Genomic DNA, 18,140 nt, shown 5'->3' with positions numbered 1-18,140 from the left:
GTAGGAATTTGAAGGACACAAGATCCCCTCAGCCTGTCTACTCTATTCTCAGGGGTTTATTTTAGAGGAAAGGAAAATGGATTTCAGAGGACAGCTGGTAGTCTCTGACAATATTATAAATAGAAACATTTTGGAGCATAATTAGCCACTTCTTTTTTGTGCGTGTATTGCTTGTTTTCACAAGTTATATTGTATTCTGGGCAACATTTCAAAATTTTACCCCTCTTTTTGCGGTTGCTAAATGAATGTTCTAGTAACAGATCCTGTTAATCTCACAATCAGAAAGTTTTCAGTGCCCTAAGAATAAAATCTAAACTCTTAGTACAGTCTTTCAGAACAGGAAAATCAGCTCCCAAACAACTTTTTAGCTACCTTTTTTTCTTATAAATTCTGTACTCAAACCATACACTTGCTCTGTTTCTTCTATGTTTATTTGCTTTCCTGACTCTCTTGTTTTCGTATGCAGTGACCTTTGCCTAAAATGCCTTTTGTCTTTCTGTCTGTGTTTATCCCATTTAGCTATCTTCTTCTTTTTTTTTTTTTTATTTTAAGATTTTTTAAATTTATTTGTTTGACAGAGAGAGCACAAGTGGGTAGATAGGCAGGTGGAGGGGAGGGAGAAGCAGGCCCTTTGCCAAGCAGGGAGCCTGATGCAGGGCTCAATCCCAGGATCCTGGGATTATGACCTGAGCCAAAGGCAGCCACTGAACCAACTAAGCCACCCAGGTGCCCCCTCAGTTTAGCTATACTCTAACACCCAAGTCAATTGTTATTTTACTCTAGAATTCTTTCATGATCCTTTGAGCTAGAAGTAGTTTATCTCTTTCTGAGTACATATACTTCTTTCTCTTAGGTGGTAATTCTTTTACTTTGTATGAGATCTGTTTTTGTATATTTTTATTTATTTTAGAGAAAAAGGGTACATGCACATGAAATTGGGGGTGGGGGAGGGAGAGAATTTTTAAGCAGACTCCCCAGCTGAGCATGGAGCCCAGTTTGGGGCTCAGTCCCAAAAGCCTGAGATCCTGACCTGAGCCAGAATCAAAAGTCACCCAGGCGCCCCATGTTTCTGTGTATTTTTTAACTCCAATTTGGAACAATAGTTTCTAAACACATTTCTAAATGGTCTTTTTATTTATGGTTTTTTTGTTTTTTGTTTTTTGTGGGGGTTTTTTGGTCAATACCAGTAACAGTGCCTTTCACCTGTTAGATGTTTGATAGGTATTTTAAAATACTTCTTGTCAACCTCTTGTCTGGCTACTGTGTTAATTTACCTCTCTCAGGTTCTGATGGTGTTGCGGCTGCAGAGCACTCAGCTAGACTGCAAGACACAAAGACTGAAAGTCTACCCGACACTGAAGATGTTAAACAGAAAGAGGAGAGCCATACTAAGAGAACAGTTCCTAAGGAAGCCTGGACAAAAGAAAAAGAATCCTTCCAGATAGATATTGCAGGTAATGGGATTGGGGCAGGGAGTTGGGGAGGGGAGTACAAAGGGAGTGACAGAGTGAAAGACAAGGTCTGTGTCTGTGTGTTTCCATTTTATTCTTTTTTTTTTTTTTTAAGATTGATTTATTTGAGAGAGTGAGAGTGAAGTGGGAGCAGTGGGAGGGGCAGAGGAAGAGAGAGAATCCTCAAGCAGATTCCCCACTGAACGTGGGGCTCAATCCCAGGACCCTGAGATCATGACCCAAGCCAAAAGCAAGAGTCAGATACTCAACTGACTGAGCCACCCAGGCGTTCCCCCATTTTATTTTTATGATAATGTTCCCTCACAATTTAAATAGAGATCCATTTTTCTTTTTCTTCTTTTTCTTCTGCTTTCTCATGCAAATCACTTTATTATGTAAAATAATTGTAACCCCTGGGAAAAGATTTGTGAACTTAGAAACAGGATTACAAGTAAATACTTAAATTAAGGCTGGAAATAATAGAAGTATCATGTCTCAGTACTAAAACAAGGGAAAACCTAAAATCTGAAGGCATTTCAGAAAACTGTGATAAAGACTTAAAGAGCCTCAATACAAACTTAAAAAAAAAAAATAGTAAAAGCCAAGTAAAAGGCCATGTTTACCCATGGCCCCCTATTTCTAACATAAGAGAACATATAGAACATAAGTCATTACTGGGTGCCTGGGTGGCTCAGTTGGTTAAGCAACTGCCTTTGGCTCAGGTCATGATCCTGGAGTCCTGGGATCAAGTCCTACATCAGCCTCCCTGCTCAGCAGGGAGTCTGCTTCTCCCTCTGCCCCTCCCTTTCTCATGCTCTTTCTCTCTCTCTCATATAAATAAATAAAATAAGTCATTTCTACCTAGGTGTCAAACTTTACCTCTTAGAGGAAGATAGAACATACCTAGATGAGGAAAGAAGTCAAAGAGCTGATCTATTTGTATTTGTATTTTGAGTATTGTCCAGTTGCAGCTACTTCACATCAAGATTAATAGATAAGATAAATGATTCTCCACAGGGTGCCAAGACTACACAGTGGAGAAAGTACACTTCAACAAGTGGTGTTAGAAAACTGGGCATCCACATGCAAAGGAATGAAGTTGTGAACTCTTGCTTTTTACCATATACAAAAATTAACTCAAAATAGATGAAAGATCAAGTATAACCGCTAAATTAAAAAACTTTCAGAAGAAAACAAGGGAAAAAGCTTCATGACATTTGATTTGGCAAGGATTTCTTGGATTTGACACCAAAAGCAAAAATAAATGAATTATACTACTCAGAATTGAAAACTGCCTTAGAGGGCACAACAGGATGAAAGGCAGCCTAGGGAATGAGGAGAAAGTATTTGCAAATCATGGTTATTGGTTAATATCCAGATTATACGTGGAACTTCTGTTATTCAACAGTAAAGAAACCCACTTTAAAAATGGGCAAAGGACTTGAATAGAGTTTTCCTAAGAAGATTTATGACTAGCCATCAAACATATGAAAAGATGCTTGCAATCACTAATCATCAGAGAAATGCAAATCACAAACCACAATGAGATATCACTCCATACCCCATTAGGATGTGAGCAAAAAGAACAGAAAGTAACAATTGTCCCAACAATGCAGAGAAATTAGAACTCTTGTGCACTGTTGGTGTGAATATAATGGTGTTGCAGCCATTGTGGAAAATACAGTTCCTCAAAGAATTTGAAATAGAATTACCATGACTCAGCAATCTTACTTCTGGGTATGTATCCAAAATAATTCAAGCCAAATCCCAGAGATATGTGCATACTTATGTTCATCATAGCATTATTTACAATTAAGTTACAGAAACAACCCAAATGTCCATCAGCAGACGAATGGACAAAGAAAATGAGGTACATACATCCAGTAGAATATTGTGTAACCTTAAAAATGAAGGCAGTCCTCTCTCATGCTACAACATAGATGAACTCACAGACCTTGTGCTAAGTGAAATAAGCCAGTCACAAAAGGACAATATTGTGTGTTTCATATCTATGAAGTATGTATCTAAAATAGTCAGAATTTTAGAAACAGAAAAGTATTTGCACAGGGCTGGTAGAGAGGGCAGAGAGAGAATTGGTGTTTAGTGGATATGGTGTTTAATGTTGCAAGATGAAGATGTTCTAGAATTCTGTGGCACACAATGTGAATATACTTAACACTGCTGAACTATGTACATTAAAATGGTTAAGATGGTAAATTTAATGTTGGATGTTTTTTACCACAGTAAAAAAATAAATAAATAAATAAATAAGACGAAAAAACAAAATTGCAGCTCAGCAATTGGTAGTGTCAGAGACATAACTTGGAAAAAGAAAGGTGGAACTACAAGCTGTAAAAACATATTCTATAGGACAGGAAAGTTTTTACTGAATGTTTTGTGCCATATTAATTACAGAAGACATGAAATGTGTTAAATAAAGTTTAGGTAATAACAAGATAAAGAGATTTAGGAGATCAGAGAACAAATTGAAGGAAAAGAATTGTAACAGAAAAAGGAAATGAAAGCAATTGGAAAAAAATAATTTGAGGAATGACAGTGGAAGTCTAACATAGTGATAACTGTTAGTGTCTCTAAAGAAGACAACAAAAATAATAAGATATCTAAGGAAAACTGAACCTGTAATTTAAAAGGACATACCCCAGTCCTAGAGAAAAATTTGTATATAGAAATCAACACCCAGACATATACTAGTGACAGTACTGAACTTCAAAGAAAAAGAGCACATTGTACGGACATCCACACAGAAGAAGCAAGGCAAAAAAACAAAATGAAAAATCAGCAAGGAGACAGGCAGAAAGAAGAAAGGCAGGCTAAAAGAAATATAAGTGAGCTTTTATCTTTTAAGTTGTTAAAGATAAATTCAAGATGATAAATTTCATCTTTTAAGTTGATAAATCAAGAAATACATGTGTAAGTTACAGTATTTTAAATTATAAAAGTCACTTCTAAAAGAATTAAACTAAAATTAAAGTATAAAACATCTGAAATATTTAGAAAAATTATAGGAGTCATGGGAGAGTAAAGGGAAGGAAAAAGAAAAAAGTAAATTTGTAACAAAAGAAGAAATACCGGGTGCCTGGGTGGCTCAGTCATTTAAGTGTCTGCCTTCAGTTCAGGTTCTGATCCCAGGGACCTGGGTCAAGCCTCGCATCTGGCTCCCTCTTCCCCTCCCTCTTCTCGTGTTCTGTCTCTCTCTCTCTCACCCAAATAAATAAATAAGACCTGAAAAGGAAAAAAATACTATAAAATAGAGAATGGAGAGCATATGAGACTGTGTAAACATTGGGGCACCTGGGCGACTCAGTTGGTTAAGCCTCCAACCCTTGATCTCAGCTCAGGTCTTGATCTTGTGGTTGAGGGTTTGAGCCCCACATTGTGCTCCGCCTTTGCTGCGGGGCATATTAGAAAGAAAACAAAACAAAACAACGCTATATACATTTATGGAATAAATTAATCAATTTTTTAAAAACTCAGATTGGGTTAAAAACAAACTCAGTTTCATGCTATATAGCAGACACATTAAAAATAAAGTGACTCAGAATCGTTGAAAGTAAAAGGAAAACTAGAGTCATATCAAAAAGAAATTTGGAGACATGATATTAATATAGACAACACCCAAGTGTTGCAGTAATCAAGGAGGAATATTTTTACACTGATTTGCAATCCACTGTGAGGCTATAACACATATGTCAACCATGGATTAGCATAAAAATGTGTATAAAATGAAAATGAAAACGTTTTTAAGTGGGGAGAGAGAACATTGCTTGGGGATGGGAGGAATGCAGAACAGACCATAAACTAACAAAACTCTATAGAGAATCTTCAAGAAGAAATGGATCGAACCCTGCATCAGGCTTCTTGCTATGTGGGAAGTCTGCTTTTCCTTCTCCCTGGAGCTTGTGCTTGCTCTCTATCTTTCTCTCCCTTTCTCTCTGACAAATAAATAAATCAACAGCAAAATTATATACCAGTTGATACCCACTAGAATAGGTACAATAAAAAAAAGTTAGGGAGCACTTGGGGAATGCAGTCAGATAAGCATCCAGCTCTTGGTTTTGGCTCAGGTTGTGATCTCAGGGTCGTGGGATCAAGCCCCATCAGGCTCCACACTCAGCTTGAGATTTTCTCTCTCTCTCCTTCTGTACTTCCTCCCTACACTTGCTTGCTCCCTCAAATAAATAAATCTTTTTAAAAAGTCAGATAATAAGAAGTGTTATTGAGTTTGTTGAGAAATTGGAATCCTCATATACTGCAAGTGGGAATGTAAAATAATGCAGCAACTTTGGCAAACAGTCTGAGAGTTCATTAAATGATTAAACTTAAAATTACCATATAACCCAGCAATTCTACTCCTAGGTATATATCCAAGAGAAATGAAAACATATATCCACACAAAAACTTATATATAAATATGAATATTTATATAGAAGCATTATTTATCATAGTCAAAAGGTAGAAACAACCCTAATGTCCATTAATGGGCAAATGGATGAAATGTTGTGGCATATACATACAATGAAATATTATTCAGCCATTAAAATGAATAAAATATCGCTATGTGTTATAATTTACATGAACCTGAAGACATCATGCTGAGTTAAAAGAAGCCAGTCACAAAAGTCTACATTTTATATGATTCCACAATAATTAATTATTGTATTAAGGTCCAGAATATAGACATCTATAGAGACAAAGTAGATCGGGAGGGAGTAATGAGGGGGTAAGATGGGTGATAGCTAAGGGTATATATAGGGTTTGTTCTTGAGGATATAAAAACACTTCTAAAATCAACTGTTGATGGCTGCAGACACCTATGAATAGGGTAAAAACCATTGAATTGTACACAATAAACAGGTGAATTGTATGTGCATTATATATCAATAAAGCTCTTTAGAAGTGTTCTATGGGCATCTGAAAAATTTTATTTAAAGATAATTTATTTTTATTTTTTTAAAGATTTTATTTATAGATAGACAAATCATTCCTAGAATATCATAAACCACTGAAAACAACTCAAGAAGTAAAAGACAATCTGAATGGACTGAAAATAAATGATGAGTTTGAGTTAGTAATTTTAAAAAAATTACCTACAAAGGAAAGTTCAGGCCCAGACACCTTCACCCTTGAATTCTACCAACATTTAAAGAATTAAAACTAATTTTTTACAAGTTCTTCTAAAAAATAAAGAGAAGGGAACACTTCTCAATTCATCTTATAAGGCTAGTGTTACCCTGATAATAAAATCCAACAAAGACATGACAAGAAATTAGACTGAGATCTCCTATGAATATGGACACAAAAAGCCTCAATAAAATACCAGCAAACTAACATCTAATAACACATAAAAAATATTATATACCTTCGGCAAGTGAGATTTATCCCACAAATACAAGATTGGTTCAGTATCTCAAAATCAATCAACAAACTAAAACACAAACTCACTTGATCATCTCAAAGTCACAGAAAAAGCATTTAACAAAATCCAACCTCCTCTTTCCCCCACTTTGTTGATAAAGACATTCAACAAACTCGGAATAGATGGGAACTTCCTCAGTCTGGTAAAGGGCATCTATGAAAAATCCACAGCTAAAACCTTATTGTGTTTAAGACAGAATGTCAGCAGTGCCTAGTGGCTCAGCTGGTTCTGCCTTCGACTCAGATCATCATCCCAGGGTCATGGGACTGAGCCCCGCATCAGGCTCCCTGATCACTTTCTAGATCTAGAATGCTGACATTAGTTTTATATTTATCAGTAATAATTTGGTTCTCTATTTCATTTTTTATATGAGTCTTTTTAGTTTTTTCCCTTGGTTGATCTAGTTAAAGTCTGTCTATTTTGTTAATCTCCTGTGAGAACCAGCCTTTGGTTTTGTTTTTGTCCTTTTTTATTCTCTATTTCATTAATTTCTACTCTGATCTTTATAATTTCCTTCCTTCTGTTTGCTTTAGTTTTAGTGTGCTCTTTTTCTAATGCTTAAGGTGGAAGTTGAGGGTTATTTACTTGAGATCTTTCTGCTTTCTTTTTATAGGCATTTACAACCATAAATTTTCCCAAGATATAGCTGTACCTGGGGCATCTGGGTGGCTCATTTGGTTAAGTCTCCCAACTTTTGGTTTCTGTTCAGGTCTTGACCTAGGGGTCATGGGATCAAGCCCTGCATCAGACTCCTCACTCAGATTTATTTGTCAGAGAGAGAGAAAGAGCACAAGCAGCAGGCAGAAGCAGGCTCCTCGCTGAGCAAGGAACCTGATGTGGAATTTGATCCCAAGACCCTGGGATCATGACCTGAGCTGAAGGCAGACACTTAACCCACTGAGCCACCCAGACATACATCCCTCAAAACTATCTTCTAGGGGCGCCTGGGTGACTCAGTGGGTTAAAGACTCTGCCTTTGGCCCAGGTCATGATCCCAGGGTTCTGGGATCAAGCCCCACATTGGGCTCTCTGCTTCTCCCTCTCTCTCTGCCTGCTGCTCTGCCTACTTGTAATCTCTATCAAATAAAATCTTAAAAAAAAAAAAAAAACTATCTTCTAACACTTTTCAGAGTTGACATGGCAGTTAAACAGCTTCAGGTCCCAAAAACAGGGTGAAAGCAGGAATGCACCATAGAGATAATTAAGCACTAAAGAAGACTGTCACCCTAAGGTTTCAGCTGAATTCTATAGATCTGGGATTTTTTTTTCTTTTTGTTTTGTGGTGAGCAACAAAGCAGTTTATTGAGTAATAGTGAAGTTTATTGAGCAATGGTACAAAGCTCCCAAAGAGAGAGGGGATCTGAGAGGGTTGCCCTGGGATTTAATTTTAATGTCTACATGAAGTCGGGAACAAAATATAGAATTTAGGGCACACTGATGGTGGAAAAGTCCTTCTTGGGTTTCCAGTAGGCTGCAATCTAAGTAAAATAAGAAATAAGAAATAAACACATCCGTGCAAAAGAATAAAACAAGGAAGTTCGCCTGTCTCAACCTTAGTAATGAGTTCAGGGAAAGAAGGCAGTGGCAAATTTATCCTGAAATTTGTAACTGCAGACCAACTTTTTGCACTGGTACGATTTATTTGCAGTGGACTACATGTTATCTGAAAATTCTCCAGCCCAGAATTTTATTTAAAATGGCCCTAGCTTCGTAGTGCCAACTCATATGCCTAAAGGCTGAAGCAGATACACATCTCTCTGAAGAAATTTCAACTGGGACCTCAAAATATTCCCCCAAATACCAAACTCATAAGTACCATGAGTGAAAAAGCATAAAAAGTAAAAATAAAAAGCAGAAATGAAACCCACAAAAACATATTTTCAGGGCTCCTGGGAAAATAGGCTGATTCTACAGTTAGAGCAAAAAATATAGAAGAAGAGCCAGGAGCGTCTTTAGTGCTGGAAAGTTAGAAAACCTGACAATGATAAGTATGCCAAGGGGACACAAGGGCCAAGTAAAAAAACTGCCAGTGATGAAAGTTGCCACAAGTTGAGCAGCATAGTAATACTGAATGATAACCGAAGGGTAAATATTTTGTTAACCTTTTGTAAGAACCAGCCTTTAGTTTCAGTTGTTTTTGTCCTTTTTTATGAATCCATATTAATATCTATAAACAATTAAATCAATAAATAATGGGAGCAAATAGATAATTCTGTGCGGAATTCCAGCTGTCTGAATATGTATGGAGTATATAGACACTCCACCCTTAAGGAGACAGAGCATAACTCCTTCCTTTTTAAGAGTGGATTGCTCAAAGTAAACTCCTTCCCAGCAGTTTGGCATAGGAAGGGGACAGAAGTTAAGTTTATAGTGAAGAACACTGACAAATACTACCTCAGCCAGGTAGTCAAAGTTAACATCAACAGTGATAAGTCACGCTGATGGTATGTTCCCTTAATATGTGATAAGAATGGCATTTTAAAGTCTTCCTCCCCAAAATGTATGACACCAGCCTAGTTGTGAGAAAAACATCAAAAACCCAAATGAACATTATATGAAATATTTGATCAGTACTTCTCAAAACTGTCAGGGCCATGAAAAACAAGAAAAATTTGGGGAACTGTCACAGACCAGAATAACCTAAGGAGATATGATAACTAAATGTAATGCAATATTTCTGTATGGGATCGTGGAATAGAAAAAGAACATGAGGTATAAACTAAGGAAATTAGATAGTGTGTAGACCTTGGTTAATAACAATCCATCTTTATTGGTTCATTAAACATAAAAAAAAGTGCTACATTGATGGAAGGTGTTAATAATAGAAGAAACTGGGCATGAATTATAGAAAAGTATTTGTACTGTGTTCACAGTATAATACAATAGACTAAACTCTTCTAAATCAAAAGGTTTAAAAAAGTCATGCGTAGTAAAAAAATCAGGCATGTTGTGATGAGCACTGGGTATAATACACAATGAATTGTTGAACACTACATCAACAACTAATGATGCACTATATGTTGGCTAACTGAACATAATTAAGAATAATATAAATAAACATGCATCCATATGGATTTTAAAACAGATAAGATACATTATTCATTGATGAGATAATAAGAAAAGGGGAGGCTGTTCTTTATAGTACAGTGCCAACTAAATATAGGAGGAAAAATAGAGTTAGAAAACCAGTGAGTGAAGGGTATTTTATTCAGCCTCAAGATATCCCGCAATATCTTCCCACATTGCTCATTAATTTCAAAGGGAAAAAAGTTAACCTTTGCAGTAGAGAACTTTGGACATCAAAATTAACATCCACCAGTAATAAGAAACATTGAAATTGAGTACTTCACATGCGATGTACTTAGTACACATCACTCCTATAGAACAATTCAAAATGCATAACTTTAATCACAGTGAAACTCACAGAAACTCAAATTGAAGGACTCGAATTAAAGGATATTCAACAAATAACTTGTCAGTTTTCTTTAAAAATGTAGGTGTTGTGAAGAACAAAAGCTGACAAACTATCCTAGATTAAAGGATACTAAAGAGACATGGCAGCTAAATGTAGTCGTGATCCTAGATTGGACTCTAGCCCAGGGAGAAAAATTACTACAAAGAACAGTTTGGGGGAAATTGCTGAAATTTGAACATAAACTTCACTTTAGTATCATATCAATGGAAAATTAGATGGGTTTGATAATGGTATGTAAGAGGTTACTTTTCTTTCTAAGGTATACATCCTATAATAGTGGATAGGCAAGGTGAACCTTTTTATTTTGAGGTAGTTCCACTTGTTTATTTTTGTTTTTGTTGCCTGTGCTTCTGGGGTCATATCCATGAAATCATTCCCAAGATCAGTGTCATGAAGCTTTTCCCTTTGTTTTCTTCTTGGAGTTTTATAGTTACAGGTCTTACATGTAAGTCTGTAATCCATTTTGAGTTATTTTTTAAGATTTATTTATTTGGGAAAGAGAGACAGCATGAGCAGGGGAAGGGACAGAGGAAGAGTGAGAAGCACACTGACTCCCTGCTGAGCAGGGAGCCTGACATTGGGTTCGATCCCAGAACCCTGAGATCATGACCTTAGCCGAAGGCAGACGCCTAACCAGCTGAACTACCCAGGCACCCCATATGTTGATTTTTGTGTATGACATAAGGTCAGGGTCCATTTCATTCTTTTGCCTACAGATACCTAGTTTTCTAACACCATTTGTTCAAGAGGCTGTTCTTTCCCCTCTGGGTATTCTAAGCACTCTGATTGAAGATCAGTTTATCATAGTTGGGTAAACTTATTTCTGGGCTCTCTGTTCTTTTGGTCCCAAGTAACTTTTCCTACCTTATTTTATCTACTGCCTTTACTTTGCAAATTGTATAACCACATAAACTGAATGTTTACACTCAACTGTTTGCTTAATGCTTCCTGCTTTTATGCCTTTGCTCATGCTACTTAATGAAACAAGGGGAAAGGCCAGCATAATTGGAATATAATTATCAAGAAGGATAGTAATGCATGGTGAGATACCTGTACACCTTATTAAGGAGTTTGAGTTTTGTTCTAAGAGTAAAAGAAAGTTGTTAAATAGAAAATGGTAGGTCTAATTTACATTTTTGAAGATTACTCTTTGAAGAACAGATTGGAAGAAGACAGGAGTGACTGCCTTTTTTTCTTTTTCCCCTAATTACTCTGGCCAGGACTTCTAGTAGTATGTTGAATAAAAGTGGCAAGAGTAGGTATCCTTGTCTCGTTCTTGATCTTAAGGAAAAAGCTTTCAGTTTTTTACCATTGAGTATAATGTCAGTTATGGTCTTGTCATGTATGACCTGCATCATGTTGATGTCGATTCCTTCTATACCTATTTGTTGAGAGTTTTTGTCATAAGTACGTATTGAATTTTCTCAAATACTTTTTCTGCATCTCTTGAGATATATTATTTTTATCCTCCTTTTTGTTAATTTGGTGTATCACATTAAATGTGGATATTGAACCATCCTTGAATCCCTCCAGTAAATCCCACTAGATGATGATGTATGATCCTTTTTATATATTGTTGAATTTGGTTTGCTGATATTTTTGTTGAAGATTTTTGCTCCTGGGTTCATTAGGAATATTAGCTTGTAATTTCCTTCTCTTGTAGTGCCCTTGTCTGGGGTCAGGGTAATAGTGGTCTCATAAAATGAGTTTGGAAGTGTTCCCTTCTCCTCGTACTTTTTGGAAGACTTTGAGAAGATTTTGTATTCTTTAAATATGTAGTAGAATTTACTCGTGGAAGCCTTCTGGTTCTGGGCTTTTATTTGTTGGGAGGTTTGAGAGTCTTTTTATACTTTAGCTATAAAAACAGATGCATCTATCTTATTGTAGTCTGGGGAAATGTCTTAGGGATTCTCAGAGTAAAGAAAATTCTGGTTGCCAATAATCTATACAGTGAGCGAAAAGGATCCCATAGTCACAGTTGTTACTTTGTTGCGTATCTATCTTTGTTTCCCCATATGACTTAGAACTCCAGAAACGGGTATATTAGTATTTACAGTTAGGGTTTATAATTGTAAGATTTGTAAGATGTTCTTATATCTAAAAATGCCTGTTTTATTATAGAATAATGGCTGTCAGAAATTGGAGATGATGGTAAATTTTAAGTTGGGTGTATTTTACCACAATAAAAAAAAATTGGGAGGAAATGTAAAGATGGTTCAGAGAAAGGAATTTTAAAAGCCTCTAAGACATATGAAGAGGTTTTTTTTTTTTAATCCCACCTGTTTAATTACTGATGATGAAAATGAAGTCTCAGATTTCTTAACTGAAAATAAGGTTAACAGTACCTCTCTCTCAGTTTTATCAATAAAATTGAATTAAAAGGAAAAAGACAGATACAGAGCATATATCATAATACTCTGCATGTAGCAGGTAGTAAATGCACAGCAGTTGCTGTTATAATCCAGAGAACTTAACTGCCTTCCTAAGGTCACACAGCCAGTCTGTGGCAGAATCTAACCTAGAATACCAGTCTCTTGACCCTTAGTCCCTTGAAGTTTTATTGTGTCAGTCTGGCCCATAGGCGTATGGCTAGAATCCTCTGTGGAGGCAGCTAATTTCCTGAAACTTTATATAAAACTTTCCTTAGGTCTTTGTTCTGTATCTAGAGAATTAAGTGTGACTACCATTTCTAAAGGGAATGCAGACATTTTGAAAGTCTTTCAGAATCTTCTCCTTTCTTCTTTTCAGAGTCCAGATGTCATTCAGAATTTGAAAATACTACCCATTCTGTCTTCAGGTCAGCCAAGTTTTACTTTCATCATCCAGTGCACCTACCAAGTGATCAAGATTTTTGCCATGAATCCTTAGGAAGGAGTGTTTTCATGAGACATTCTTGGAAAGATTTCTTTCAGCATCATCCAGACAAACAAAGAGAACACACTCGTCTTCCTTCACCTCACCAAAATGTGGAAAAGACGAAGGCAGATTATACCAGAATAGAGAGCCTCAGTATCAATGTAAACTTGGAAAATGAAGTGATGCATACTGCTAAAAGTCGGGCTAGAGATTATCCAAAAAGTGACAAGCTAATTAATGATCAAAAAAAGGATCATAAGGTCACCCCAGAGCCAACAGCTCAGCACAGCGTGAGTTTGAATGAACTCTGGAACAAGTATCAGGAGCGACAGAGGCAAAAGAAACCTCCTGAGTTCAGTGACAGGAAAGAACTATCCTTGGTGGAACGACTTGATCGTTTGGCTAAACTTCTTCAGAATCCCATCACGTACTCTCTCCGGACCTCCGAAAGCACACCAGATGATAGCAGAGGAGAACAAGATGTTAAGGAATGGAGTGGTAGACAGCAACAGCAGAAAAACAAGCTTCAGAAAAAGAAGCGGTATAAGAGCCTAGAGAAATTCCATAAAACTGCAGGAGAGCTTAAAAAAAGCAAGGTGCTTTCTACTCATCAAGCTGGGAAACCCAATCAGATTAAAATTGAACAGATTAAATTTGATAAGTATATCCTGAGAAAACAGCCAGGTTTTTATTACAGAAACAACACTTCTTCAGATTCTAGACCCTCAGAGGAGAGTGAGCTGCTTACAGACACCCCCACCAACATTGTTTCCACCACCACTTCTCCAGTGGAATCAGATATGTTGACCCAAACAGATAGAGAGGTGACTCTGCATGAGAGGAGCAGCTCTATTTCCACCATTGACACTGCCCGACTGATCCAAGCTTTTGGCCAAGAAAGAGTTTGTCTGTCACCCAGGCAAATTAAATTGTACAGCAGCCTCACCGACCATCAGAGGAGATTCTTTGAGAGGCGGAACAAGAAGAACAGGAAAGCACTGAATACGGCTCATCCCCAAATGACTTCTGAGCACACCAGAAGGAAACACATCCAGGTACATGGCTACAAATTCCATCTGGCAATGTGACTGCCTTTTTCATGGACTCTTTAGTTAAGCTTTGCACACAGGTGAAAAAAAAGCCAATTGCCCTTTCCTCACTATAACGTTTCTTACCAGCTGGAAAAGAGTGAGAAAGTGTAGTACAGTGCTATTGTGAGTTGTCATTCTTTTCATCGACACTCAGTTATGACTTACCCTTTGGATGAAGGGCTTTGCTACTAAATGCTTCAGAATCTGCAAAGTAAACCCCTGACACAGGGGACCGCCAGTGTCAGATGTTCTCCATTCCAACCAATAGTGCCTGGCTTTTTTTTATTCGTTCCTTCCTGTCTTTCAAGAAATTTTGAGGTACTTTTAAAAACATACATACCCATATATACATACATACCCATATATACATACCCATATATACACTCACATACATACATAAGTAATACAGTAATGATTTTTTTGAGTAAATGAAGATTTAGAATGGTAGAAAATTAAACTGAAGCCAGGGAGGGATGAGCTACAACATGATTCTTAAAAATAAATAAATGATGAAGGGTTGGTAGTGATGGGAAGACAAGTTGAAGCCAGAGGAGAAGTCAATCAATATACCTATGGATATGGTTGCCAGAAGTAAGCCACAACTTTCACTCTATGTTTTCTCACAGTTGGTGTTGCTAGAATTTTGCCATCAATTACATAAGTCTGTAATATAAAAACAAACTAAATATTCAAAAGCGTTACAGATATTTAAGACCTAAGAGAAATTTTTCTCATCTGTCCTCGTAAAGAAGGCACCATGGTGTATAGAACAGCCTTCAACAGCATCCTTACAAGAGATTCGGTAACAACACCCATAAGGTTACTATGACCTTAGGTTAGGGAGTTCGGTCAAGGTTCATTTCCAGGGGTCAGCAAGTGCAGAGTGTTACTTTAACCAAAGAATAAAATTTTTAGGGTATCTAGAGCAGTGCTCTCCAAAGAAGGACGCTTGTAGAATGGGTCAGTAGAGTATAGAAAGAGAGGTGTTAAAAAAAAAAAAAGTTAGATGTATATTTTTCTCAACCTTTAAAAATATATATTTCTCTATATCTTTTATAATATATGAGTACAGTCATAATTTATAATTAGAAATATCTACTTTGGTAATTTGTGCTCAAAGATACTTCATCCATAGGACTGCATGATCAAAAAATTTAGAGACTACTTGTCTAGAGGAAAGGAGGCACAAGACATTCAGATAGTTTGCCATAAATATTTCTCATAATTGAGTTTTGGTAGGTATTAAATGATAATGATTTACATTTACATGTGTAAATGGTACAATATGACCTTTTTTTTTTTAAATAGGTGAAGAATTGGGAATGATATGGAGGAAGGCTTTTTGTTCCATTAGAGGAGATAGGGGGGAAAAATCGTGGTAGAGGGTTTTTTGTGTGTGGTGAAACACACACTTTACATAAAGCTTACAATTTAACCATTTTAAAATATACAATTCAGTGGCACTGAGTTTCACAGTGTTTTACATTAGCACCACAATCTGGTTTGTGTACTCTTTCATCCCTCTAATGGACACTTCGTAATCATTAAGCACTCACTCTCTGGTGCCTATTCTGTGTATTTCATATAAATGAAATGATACAGTATATAACCTTAATGTCAGACTTCTATCACTTTAGCGTATTTTTGAGATTCACCCATGTCCTAGTATGTATCAGTACTTTATTGCTTTTTATGGCTGGATAATATTTCATTGCATGTACATATTACATTTTATTTATCCATTCATCTGTTCATGGACATTGAGGTTGTTTCCATCTTTTGGCTACTGTAAAAGAGCAGATAGGAACATTTGTATGTAAGTTTTTACTTATTTAAACACCTATTTACAGTTCTTTTTGGGTATATACTTAGGAGTGGAAGTATTGGGTCATAGGGTAATTCTGTGTTTAGCTTATTAATTAATTATCAAACTGTTTTCTACAGAGGATACACCATTTTATATTCCCACCAGCAATGTCTGAGGGCTCCTGTTTCTCCATATTCACCAGCACTTTTTATTTACTTAGTTTTGTGGCATTTTGTTGCCATGCTAGTAAGTATAAAGTGGTATATCATTCTCGTTATTTTAATTGTGGTTTTGATTTGCCTTTCCCTTTCCTAATAGCTAATAACATTAAACATCTTTTTGTTTGCTTGTTGGCCATATATATGTTCTTTGGAGAAATGTCTGTTCAGGTGTTTGCCCACTTAAGTTGTTTATCTTTTTGTTTTTGAATTGCAAGAATTTTTTATATATTCTGGATTGTAGATTCTTTTTTTTTTTTTTTTAAGATTTTATTTATCTATTTGACAGAGACACAGTGAGAGAGGGAATAAAACCAGGGAGAGTCAGAGAGGGAGGAGCAGGCTTTCTTTAGAGCAGGGAGCCCAATGTGGGGCTTGATCCCTGGATCCTGGGATCATGTCCTGAGCTGAAGGCAGACACTTAACAACTGAGCCACCCAGGCACCCCTGGATTGGATTGTAGATCCTTATTGGATATGTAATTTGCAAATATTTGCTCCCACTGGCTGGGTTATCTTTTCACTTGCTTATTACTGTCCTTTGATGTGTAACAGTTTACCTTTGATGAAGTCCTATTTTCTTCTTTTGTTGCTTGTGCTTTTGTTGTTTTATTTAAGAAACCATTACCAAATCCACAGTCTTGAAGATTTATCTCTATATTTTCTTTTAAGACTTTTATACTTGTTAGCCCTTCCCTTTGCATATTTGATATATATTGGGTTAATTTTTGTGTATGATATGACATCATTCTTTTCCAAAGGGATATCCAGTTGTCCTAGCACCAGTAGTTAAAAAGACTTTTCTTTCCCCATTGAATGGTCTTGGCACTTTTGTCAAAAATCAATTGACGACAGATTTGAAGGTTTGTTTCTGAGCCCTCAGTTGTATTCCTTTGATCTGCATGCTTATCTGTATTCTATTACTGCAGTATTTTTGATAACTATATCTTTGTAGTAAGTTTTAAAATTGAGATGCATGAGTTCTCCAATTTTGTTCTTTTTCAAGACCACTTTGGCTATTCAGCTCCCTTGTATTTCCACATGAATTTCAAAATCTTCCATTTCTGCCCAAAGTTCATTGGGCTTTTGGTATTAATTGCTTCAAATCTGTAGATTGGTTTAGAGTTTATTCCCATCTTAACATTAAGTTTTCCAGTCTGTGAATACAATATGCCTATCAATTTATTTAGGTTTTTAATTTCTCCTAGCAATGTTTTGTAGTTTTCATTGTCCATGTCTTGCACCTTCATGGTTAAATTTATTCGTATTTGATTTTCTTGTTTTCTTTCTTTTTTCTTAATTGTGGTAAAACACATATAACAGAATTTATCATCTTATCCATTTGTAAGTGTGCAGCTTGGTGGTACTAGGTACCGCCATATCACTGTGCAAACATTACCATCTTCCAGAACTCTTTTTCATCTTACAGAACTGAAACTCTGTACCCACTCAAACAATTCCTCATTCCACCTTATGCTCAACCCCTGGCAACCACCATTCTGTTTTCTGTCTCTGTGAATTGGACTACTCTAGGTACTTCATATAAATAAAATCATATATTATTTGTCTTGTAGGGTGATTTCATTTAGCAAAATATCCTCAAGGCTCATCTATTATGTAACATGTAATGGGATTTTCTTATTTTTGAAGGTTGAATTATATTCCTGTGTACGATATGGCACATTTTGCTTATCCATGCAACTATCTATAGGCAGTTGGGTTACTCCATCTTTTGACTATTGTGAATAATGTTACTGTGTGTGTAAATGGTGTTTGCAAATATCTGGGTGTGCAAAAATATGGGTG

The 18,140-nt window shown here is 36.3% G+C and overlaps 1 protein-coding gene across 7 annotated transcripts in view; it reads left to right on the top strand.

Annotated features, from left to right (window-relative positions):
* Positions 1–18,140, top strand: part of ALMS1 (ALMS1 centrosome and basal body associated protein) — a 199,489-nt gene that overhangs the window by 148,380 nt on the left and 32,969 nt on the right. For all 7 annotated transcript variants that reach the window (XM_082743952.1, XM_082743954.1, XM_082743950.1 and 4 more), the window contains 2 exons: positions 1,284–1,454; positions 13,112–14,274. In XM_082743952.1, the coding sequence (XP_082600078.1) occupies positions 1,284–1,454; positions 13,112–14,274 (1,334 nt within the window). The remainder of the gene's footprint in view (positions 1–1,283; positions 1,455–13,111; positions 14,275–18,140) is intronic.

This window comes from Mustela nivalis (assembly GCF_964662115.1).
Source record: "Mustela nivalis genome assembly, chromosome: 8".
Classification (NCBI taxonomy): domain Eukaryota; kingdom Metazoa; phylum Chordata; class Mammalia; order Carnivora; family Mustelidae; genus Mustela; species Mustela nivalis.
Note: the sequence above shows the minus strand (reverse complement) of the source record. Positions and strands in the feature narration are given on the sequence as shown.